This window comes from Octodon degus, unplaced genomic scaffold, assembly GCF_000260255.1.
Source record: "Octodon degus isolate 3935 unplaced genomic scaffold, OctDeg1.0 scaffold00117, whole genome shotgun sequence".
Lineage (NCBI taxonomy): Eukaryota > Metazoa > Chordata > Mammalia > Rodentia > Octodontidae > Octodon > Octodon degus.
This window is the reverse complement of record NW_004524693.1, coordinates 9,914,597-9,925,030: the sequence shown is the minus strand read 5'-3', so window position 1 is coordinate 9,925,030 and position 10,434 is coordinate 9,914,597. Positions and strand designations below refer to the sequence as shown.

Genomic DNA, 10,434 nt, shown 5'->3' with positions numbered 1-10,434 from the left:
AGAAGGCAGAGTTGCCTTAATCACATAGTCTTGTTAGACTGCGGGTTAAGTAACAGAAGATCTAAACCGTGACTTCCCATCCAACATTTTCACTAAGGCTATTTTTCGGTTTATCTAGACTGGATACTGATGTAATTGTATTTTGTCAGCTGTCCCTCCCCTCCCCCCCTCCCTTCTCTTCCTTTCCCTTCCTCCTGCTGCTCTTACAAAACCCACAGAACCTGATTCTTGCCCTCATTCTCTTCTCTAATCCCTGACACCAATCCCTGAGGAACTGTATTATTAAAATACTTTTTACCTATATCTTGTACTCTGAATAACTAATATAAAGAAAAAATATGTAATGTATTGATTATTGTTCTTATCTACTAGCCTGTTTTTGAAACTCTATTTTATTGATTTTTGTTTAAAAGAAAAATATCCTTGACTACAGTCCCAGTGAGGCCCTGTAAATATAACATTATTGTAACATTTCTTTTGACATGGGAACATCTCACTATGGTGACCAGGCTGGCCTCAAATTATTTTGGGTAAAGTGATCTTCCTGCCTCAGCCTCCCATGGATCTAGGATTGCAAATGTATACTGCCAATGCATGGCTTGTCATAATATTTTTAAAAAGTGAACCATGGGCCTGAAGGCAAAGGGAATTAGAGGAAGACAGACAGTTGTGTGTACTTTTCTAGTCAGCTAAGATTCTGAGAATGAGGAAAAAACTCTCAGAAATCAGGAAGTTAGTCCTCAAGTACAGCATTAGCAATCTTCTTCACTCAATAACAGTATATTCTCCATAGTGGAAAGTTTTCTCTTCATTTCCCCTACCTAACTGCCCAAGGTTTCCCCTCAAGGAGGAAAAAGGAAAATATAACGTAATACCATGTATACTCATAAGTGTTATGCTTCTCTCAGTAATTTCTCATAAGCAATCTCAGGTGATTCTTAAATCCCCACAGCTGTGGAGATTGCAGCCCAGAGAGGTTCAGCGTGTCTCACACAGAAACAAAGCCCATTCACTGGCAGAGCAAGGGCTGGAAACAAGCTTCCCTGCTTCCTGGACCTAAGCTCTCTTCACAGCACCACAGTGTATTTTATTTAGTCACTAGGTAAGATTGTTTGGAAAGCAGCTCAGACCTTATTCTCTTTGCTGATACAAATTATCTGCAGACCTTGGGTTCATAAAAGCACAGCAAATTGGAAAGAAGATGGTAACCAGAATTAAATGCAAGACTCCATTTATATCCTTCTACAAAAGTAAAATTGGCAATACAAAAATATGTTCATAATGGAAAGAAAGCTTCTGTTCATTTCAAACATTTTTTATGGTACTTGAGCTTGAACCCAGGCCTTCCTCCATGCTAGGCTAGTACTCTATCGCTAAGCTACGATCTCGGGCCTACTTTATACTGTTGGTGAGCACTTCCAGACAGTTGAACTCAAATCATTTCCTCATCCCTTTGTTGAAAGTCTCAAGTTAGAAGCAGGGAAACATGGTCTCCCTTCTGTTTCATGGTTACTAGAGAGCAAAGGTCCAAATCTGAATGGAAATAGGATCTGATATGCAGAGTATAGTAAAAGACTGCTACATGGAGTGTAAAGAAACTCACTCTAATTTATTAGAATGTTGTTTGAAATCATATTAAGGACATAGCTAATATCTTCCCTATTTGCCTATCAGCCCATGCAATTTAGGAAAACTTTAACAAAACGGGGGGTTGGCCAAGCATACAGCTTTTTTCTTTCTTCTATTTATCTTGTACTTATCACAAAGTGATCACATGAATGCTGTTGACAGCCCAGTGGCTGGGAGACCGTTAAGTGCCCAGGCTTCTGGGAAGCTTCATTATCTGGGGCACGGTTCAACTATGAAAGTAGTTGAAAAAGCAATTGGCCAGTAAAACAAATTGTTCTCTTCCAGGCCGGTTCACTGCTCTCATGAGGAGCTTTCTATAGCTGCTCCGGTTACAAGTTTTTAATGGGTACATGAAGTCATCATAATAAAGGTTGAAGTGTTTTCTAAAGCAAGAACATTTTGCCATGGTATTCCTTTCCCACAGATGTGTGGTACCAATGCTTCTTTATGGTATTGTCCCAAGTATTCCCAGCTCCTTTAATCTGGGCTAAAAACATTTTAAATATCTATAGAAAAATTTTAGAAATATATTTACAATATTTCAACACCTAAATAAGGGAGTATGGTTCATTATCAAAATAACTTTGTGTCCCCAGTTATATAAAATAAATGAGCAATAGCGCTATACTTAAGGCAAGGGCTAGGCACTGTTTCCCATCCCCCCAGCACTCTTTCCCCATCCCCCAGGCTTCCCTGACATGGCTATTACTGCATTTTTTCTCACGCTGTCTTTCCTTTGCATGGCTGGCCAGTCCCTGGCCCATCCTTTAAGGAGATGGGGCTACCTTTAGACTGAAACTTGCTAAGGTAGGAAGGTTGTCATGAGTTCCAGGGCAACCTGAGCTATATACCTAGACACCGTCTCAAGAAACCAAAATATTAAAAATTAGCTTTTATAAAAACTAATAAAAATGATCCTGGGAAACTTTTCTTTTCTGTTCTGTTGTTTTCAATGCATCCTGAAAACTTAAAAAGGAAAGTAGGTATCTTTGTTTTGTGTTCATATTTGAGAGGGCTTCAGAATTAAACAGATGAAGTAACAAAGCAGGTATAACTTTTGAAATACTTGCAATAAAATTAATTCATTTAGCTATATTAACTTTTTTTTTCAGCACCTGGGTTCAAGGAATCTTCCTACCTCAACTCCCAAGCAGCTAGGACTATAGGTACACACCCACCTTAAACCTTTTTTTCACCTACAATTCTTCACATCATATTGGATCTGGTCATATGAATACAGATATCACAACAACTCAACTCCCAAATCCAAATACCATTTCCAAAAACAAAGAAAGATTCCTTATATAGAGCTGAGTCTCAAGGCTGGGGTGTTTGAGAAAAGAGTCACAGGTTATTGTTTAAACTACATTTATTACCTGCCTTATACATTCCCCAAGGTTACAGAGCAGGGGATCTTGGGCTCTCATGTTCCATGGATGGAGCTGACACTGACAACTTAATATAGGGAATGCATTTAGAAGTTTTGGGGTAATACACCTGTTATCCTTACCCACAGCAGTAGGTCAAGCTACTAAAACTCTGCCAAGCAACCTGTGAGATGACAACTAGGTAGGCAAGAAACCACACAATTTGAGGTCATAGATCTTCCTCTTCTATTAAGTCCCCTCCCACTTCAGTTTCCATTAAGTCTATGCCATCTCAAACTAGTTCCTGCTGAATGACAAAGGGAAGGAAAAGATATCTGAGCTCTCTTCATTTTCTGTTTCTGTTCCTAAGGCAATGAAAAGCTGAATCTGCTGCAGTAATCCTGACCTGGCAGTGAAGCTCAATGGCTTTGCAGTGTGAGAGATCCCTGTGAGCTCCCAGGGCAGCTGCCGGTTAGAAAGATCAGAGTTCTGACAGACTTAGTTCTTCAGTTCAATGCCCCGTGTTGGACGTGTTGGATTCAGTTCCCAGTGGGCTATCACTGCATATCAGGGCTGTCTGAAGACAAGAGAGCAGAGGCAGTTTAGTGCAGCTGGATATGAGGGATGGGGGTGGTAGTGTGGGAAGAGAAGAGAGAAAAACTGGCCAGGAGTAAATAAGGGGTTCTTCTTCCTGGGCTTTCCGGACAAGGTCTCCTGATCTCACGTCACTGACTGGTCCTCAGGTGAGGCGAACCCTGCAAGGGAAAGAAGGGGCAGGAGTGGCACCCAGAAATAAGCTAGATGAGGAGGGCACGAGCCAGCAAGCTACAGAGCTGGGGCTGTGGTTCTAGACCCGTTCGGCACCCTGGGTGAGGGCAGGCAGCGTCTCAGGGGCGAGCAGTCGGTGGCCTTCCACCAGAAAGTTGGCAGCAGTCTCAGCATCGGTGTCCAGGGCACAACCAGAGGCCCATTGAGGCAGGGTATTGCAAGTCTGGGTCGGCTTCTGCTTGGCCTTGCAGAGCTTGCGGGAGCGAGTATAGGCCATTATGAGGCCTCCGGCCAGGCAGGCATAGAAGATCATAATGAGCAGGATGTAGAGGTAAGCATCATCGCCCTTGGCGCTGGTGGCCTCGCGGCCTCCGAAAGTGTCAGGCACGGCCCCCATGCCCATACTCAGGTCAGAGCCAGCGACCAGACCACTGGTGTTGCCCTGATGGTGCAGCTCAAGCAGCAGGCGGCTCAACAGGTTTTGCAGCCATCGGCTATCGCTGCAATTCATGGCCTTGGGAGACTGACAAGGCAGCTCCAGCACGCTGCTGACCTTCCCGCTGAGCCAGGGGAAGCGAGAGGGCAAGTAGGCCGGCAGACCGCGATGGCGAAAGCAGCGAATCCCTCCTCTGGGGCGGTCGGTGAACAGTGGTTGGGGACTCCGGGGCCAGGCCTCCTTATCCCCTCACCCTCACCCTCTCCCTCCTCCCTTTTTCCACCACGCCCACTCCTGCCTGAGGCCGCCTCCTAAGAGCCTGGCTGTCTGGCCCCTGGGGGGGGGTGGTGAAGAGGACAGCTGATGGAAGGAGGAAATGGCAACAAGGGAGGCGGGGGAGGCCAGAGGAGATGTGGAGGAGGCAGAGGGGGCTTGGAATGTGTGAGGCCCCAGGCAACAGAGGCTGGCAGGGCAGCTTGCTGGGGCCAAGCCTAAAACCCTGGGCTGCAACAGAGAATTCTTTACCATTTCTGGCCACCTGCCCCTGCAGGCCTGGCTTTGGCCCAGATATGGCAGCTGACCCCCCAAGACAGGACCTGCTCTGGGACACCCAAGCAAAACCGCACTTGCTTGCAGCAGCAGAGACACCCTAGTCCAAATCTTACGGGAATTACTCCCACAGACAAGGACCTTGGCCTGTCTTTCTCATCCTCATATCCTACCTGCACCCCAGACTGCGGAACACTGGTTATTCTAAACATACTCAGGGCAACTTCTGAGCCTAGGTGGTAAGTACTTGTTTAAAGCCAATCACAATGGGCCTCCAGGGGAGTGTAAAGTGTTTAGTGACTATCTATCAGGCTCTTGGGAAGTATCTCTGTTCTGATCCCCTATCACAGTTTTTCAGGGAGCCCACAAATCTTAGCACATGAGTGTACCATCCATGATGTAATCTGATTTTGGGGGGATACATCATCTTCCCAGAATTGAAACCAAGTTCTTCCACTAAGATGAACAGGAACATGGGTAAGGGTATGTGTCTACACATTCTAGATGTTTGAGGTCTGAAAAGAGCCAATTCTAGAAAAGATTCTAACCTCATTTCCAGTTGGGCAGGCTCACAGCTATGGGTCTCTCCAGGGCTCGTTAACAGGGTTAGGCTCTGATGACTTCTGGGGCAGCCATTTTTCATAGGAGGTACTTATTTTAAGCAAAAACAAAGCACTGAGACAAAGATCAGTTCTATTAAACTACATTAACTGAAAACAGACCGAGCTTCACAAAGAACAAAGGTTGATATGTAGATAATGAGGTAGAAAAAATGAAGTAGTGTTAGTGATGTCTGGTTGTATACCTTTTGGTCTGTGGACCACTCAAAATGAAGGTGCCATGGATTTATAAATTGTTTTCTGGTACCTCTCACACAGCCAACCTATAGCTTACTCCCTACTCAGGGACCACAGCCTTCTATGTACTAAAGTGAGTTTAGCGTCACACTGTAACCAAGATCTCAAACAGCGTCACTTCACAAACACTGCATAGGCTTTAGACATTCCACATGATCCTCACCACTGCTTCAATGCTATCAACTTGGAGGGGCTGGGAAAAATACTGTTAAAGTGACTTGGCAATGCCAAACACCACAGTTGGAAACTTTTCTAAACAGTAGCAATTTAAGGATATAACTGTTGAAGTGAAATACTCTTTTAGGACATGCTTCCAAATACCTAGAGATTTGGGAGGGGAGAGCTCTTTCACTGTCACCTGAAGAGTAATCAGTTAAATTCAAACTTTTCAACAGCTTTATGAGCTGGTAGCATTATTTTTATTCTCAGAAATGGAAGGTAAGGTTCAGATTGTTTAAGCAGCAAGATTATAATTATAAAGTTTGGTCTTGTTCTCAGACCTACAGCACTCCTCACACATGGATCATATCCATGAGCTCTCTCCCTTGCCTTACCTTCTCTTCCTTCTATACTACAGTGCTTTCTGCCAAAACTCTTCTCTGAGTCCACCAGTGACCCCTTAGCCAAATTCAAGGGACTCTGAATAGTTGCCTCTTTGATCTCAAGGATGACTTTGATATCAGCAGCCACCCACTCCTTCCTGTACAGACCTACCCTTGGTTTCCATGGCACTGTGTTCTCAAGATTTCTTTTTAACTGTCTGACCTGTAATTCACTGTCCTTGTTGACTCCTCTTCCTTCCTCCTCCCATTAATTCTTGGAATCTGTACAGACTCAATCCTCAGCTATTTTGTCTGAAAGTGTCTCCTTCCATAGTTTCACCTAGTACCTACAATATATTTAGCCAAATTTGAATCTCTACCTCTAATTCTTCTTGGTAGCATCTCTCAGATTCCTCTACTTCTTTGTTTATGGTTTTATTTGCATATGCTTCATCTAATTTTTCCTTATTTTCGGTCAAATATGCAGACTGAGAATTTCTTGATGGCTCTCCCCGCCTACAATGCAGTCCACCATGCTTTGGATAGAGTAATTATCTTCCCACACTTCTATCAATTCGGAAACCTAGTTTCTGCTCACTGCCATTTCAGTGAAGCCCTATCTTAAGTCATCACTAACAGACACTACCTCCTCTTCCAGTCTAGAGAAACAGCATGTGTTACTGCGTGCTACTCTGTGCCTTTTGCTCTCCTCAGAATTCACTGCCAGCAGGCAGCCTTGTTCCGTGCGTTGCTGTGCTCTCAGAATCTTCACAGTGTACCCTTACTGGCTCTGCCCTGACTTAAGATTTGCAGTGTTCAGTGGAAAAATCTTGGGAAGCACTAAGGAAAACAATTATCAATGATATACTTGTATGTACCCGCACAGACACATGCAGTCATGCACAGTCACACACGTTCATTATTTCATGGCGTATCTTTCTCACTTAACCCCTGTGAGCTTTCCCTGTGCCACTTACTTTTGTAATAGCATTTCATTTTCTATATCATGTTCCATTCTGAAGCTATCATTCATTTAAATTAGCCTTTATTGTAAGGTTTCTGTTATTTACAGACTTTTGCCTTAAAAATAATGTTTTAGTGAACACATACAACACTATTTTTATCAGAAGAAATTACGATACAAAGTAAATTAATAATATATAGAAGACTGTCATAGGGATAATATATATACACATAAGAAGGTGATAACAAAAATGGAAAATAATCATAAAATGCAAATAGGCTCAAAGTGTCAGAAAGGAAAAAAAAACAGGTGTGAGTGGGGATTCTCGCTTTCTTTTAACACCAGATGCTGCTGAGCATCCATTCAAATTTCAGTCCTCGGCCATCCTTAGATCGCTGAAATGCCAGTCTCTTTTCCTGACACACCTAAAACTGCCAATCTATCAGACAGGAATTGGTTCCTATTCCTGCTCACCATTCCACCCTCCTTCCACCCTTGCTCCATACCTATTGAATAATCATCTGTTTATCATCTAGGCTTCATTATTTGAATCCTAATTGAATGGTAATCAAGACTGTTGATAAGGAGAAGTAATTTAGAATCATATATTTAGATTTTCAAGGAGTCTTGGGAAAAGTTGTGATTGGTGCCAAGGTTGATTTCAAAGTACAGTAGCCATCCAAAGCTGGGTAGGGAGAAGGAAATGCTTTCACCATTCCTTGAGTCTATGAGTGCTTCCTGCCAATCTTGCAGCTCCATGGAGACTCCATCTACCTGCCCTAGAGACGTTTTGGAGATCGTGGTGGCCTGGTGATGAGATTTCCCTATATCCAGGCTACATACTGGAACATGAACTATGATCCCTGATCTCACTTATCAAGTGCCTAACATGTGAGAGGCATATCACACACATTGTATTAAGTAGCCCTGCCACAAATCTATCACACGGGCAGGGGTGAACAGCGGTATATCTCCAGCACTGACAGACCACAATGAACTAATGAACAATCAGACTAGACACTAGCTTAAAAACATCCAGCATGCCCTTATGGAACCACAGCACCATGGGTCAGAGAATTAGGAGAAGGCACAGACTAAATAGCTGCCTGCTTCCCAGAAGATCAAATCAAAATATGATCTCCAGTTTCAGGATAAGCTGGGTTTTTTCTTTTTTTCTTTTTTTGGCAGAACCGGGGATTGAACTCAGGCCCTTGCACTTGGCAGGGATGCGCTTATTCTACTGAGTCATCTCCCTGACCCCCAGCTGAGTTTTCTAGAACCTCCCTTCTTTATATGAATACTCCCTTGTGCTCCCAGTGCTGCTTGCAGGTACATGAAAACTTCATTGCCTACCAATCCCCGTGCAGTAACATACTTTCACTGTACTTAGGAATCATATGGAAAAAAAGGGGGTACAGGTGAATGTCCATTTTGTATCTGAAAAGGGTAAAGCCTAATTCTGCTTAGCTTTTATTGAAAGTTTGCTTTCTCAGCACTGTGTTAAGCATTTTCCATGCATTAATCTCACTTAACCTTAATGTCAACACTGTGAGGAAGGTACAGTAACATTTGTATTATACAGATGAGGAAACTAAGGTGCAGAGAAGTTAAGTAACTTGCCCAAAGTCATGTAGTTCATAGTCAGCCACATTGAGCTTTGGTAATGCATGAGCTTTTATTACCATGGTATTATAATGTTGCTGTCAAATGTTTTATATAGAGGGCAGCAAAAACTTTCACATAAATTCTCATCAAGTCTTATAATTTTAGATTTCAGGATACTGAGGGCCACAGAAGAGTCTTGCTTGAATTCTCCCATTAGTAAATGATAAGAACATCAGAATCCAACTTTCTTAACTAGAAACCTTTCCATTTCACAGCACAGCCTTCTTCAGTGCTTTGGGGACACTTTGCATTTAATTTTAGCCTTTTCACAGTTTCATGGACCTGAAAAGAACTTGGAGATCTTTGAAAGAATTGTATGAATCTGAAGGGGTGAAGTAAGGTCAACCTTCCTTTGGGACCTTTGGGGCCAAGACATAGGGTCATAAATAACATTGTCAAGCTTGTATCAATTCCTGCATGGCTCCCCTGTAAATGTTTTTGCCACCCACTGTCTCCTCTAGACAAGGAAAGAAAACAGCTTGGAGACTTGGAGATTTTGTGAAAAGGAGAGGGAATGGAAAAGACCCTGAGGGCTCCTTTCTCTTGGATTCCCACAGCACCATCTGGTGGAAATCTGGGGTTTTCATTTCTCTTCATTGACATTTTGCAGCCTTTAAGTTTCTTGTCTGTTTTGGGGCTACATCCTGTGTTAGGTGCTGGCATCAAAATAACACTTGGTGACTTGGTTGCTGTTGGCAGAACAAGGGCAAGGCATGTATCACCTAGAGCATTACAACAAGGCATGGTAATGATGCTCTAAGAAGTCAATAGCAGAAAACAGTACTTAAGAATAGAGCCAGTTTCAGACAGACCTGTTTTTGCTCTGCTTTGGCTTTACCTGGAACAAAGCCATTCAACTTCTCTGTGCTCCAGTTTTTTGATCTACAGGATGGGGATAATAACAAGTGCTTACCATAGGGTCTGTGTCAAAGATTTAGTAAGTAATACTTGTAAACTACTTAGCGTAGTGCTTAGAGCATAGTAAATGCCTACTACTGTCATCTGTAGTTATGTCGTTATGAATAATAAGCATATGGTGCTAAGGAACTAGCGGGAAGGCATTTAACTCAACATCAGAGAGCTCAGAGAAGACTTTTTTGAGAATGTGATGACTGATAGAAGCTTGAAGAAATATCTGGAACACTGGGGAGGAGCAGCAGGGTTCACCTTCCCTCAATTCCAGTATTAGGAGGGATGGCACAGTATCCTTTTCCTTGGGGATGCCAGGAGTTTCCATGAGGGCTTCTTAGCTAGAAAATGGTATGGAAACATTTAGGAACTATTGGAATAAGGCCCCAGACCATGAAAGAAATTGCTCCCACAATGAGCAGACTGCCCGACTTAAAATTAGAGGCTAAAAGAAAAATCAAGACCTGTTGTGTCAACTACCATCTGTTTAACTTCGACTTTGTTCTTGGGCAGTGATGCTTCAGTGGCTCATTATTCAGCCACCATTATGTTAAATAGGCATGACAGAGCCTGATAATTTGCTACTGCTTCAAACTGAGTTTGGTACATGCCATGACTGTGTCTGAGTTTATTCACGTTACAAATTTCCCCTACAAGTCCTTAACACTTCCAGGTTAGACTGACTTTCTCCTTTCTTTCTTTCTTTCTTTCTTTCTTTCTTTCTTTCTTTCTTTCTTTCTTTCTTTCT

At 42.9% G+C, this 10,434-nt stretch overlaps 1 protein-coding gene across 1 annotated transcript; it reads right to left on the bottom strand.

Moving 5' to 3' along the window:
• Nucleotides 1–1,321: 1,321 nt before the first annotated feature.
• On the bottom strand, nt 1,322–4,413 carry Kcne5 (potassium voltage-gated channel subfamily E regulatory subunit 5). The gene has a single exon (XM_023699878.1). It carries the CDS (start codon nt 4,273–4,275, stop codon nt 3,844–3,846), a length of 432 nt encoding a protein of 143 aa, XP_023555646.1. The 5' UTR covers nt 4,276–4,413; the 3' UTR covers nt 1,322–3,843.
• Between the last annotated feature and the right edge of the window lie 6,021 nt (nt 4,414–10,434).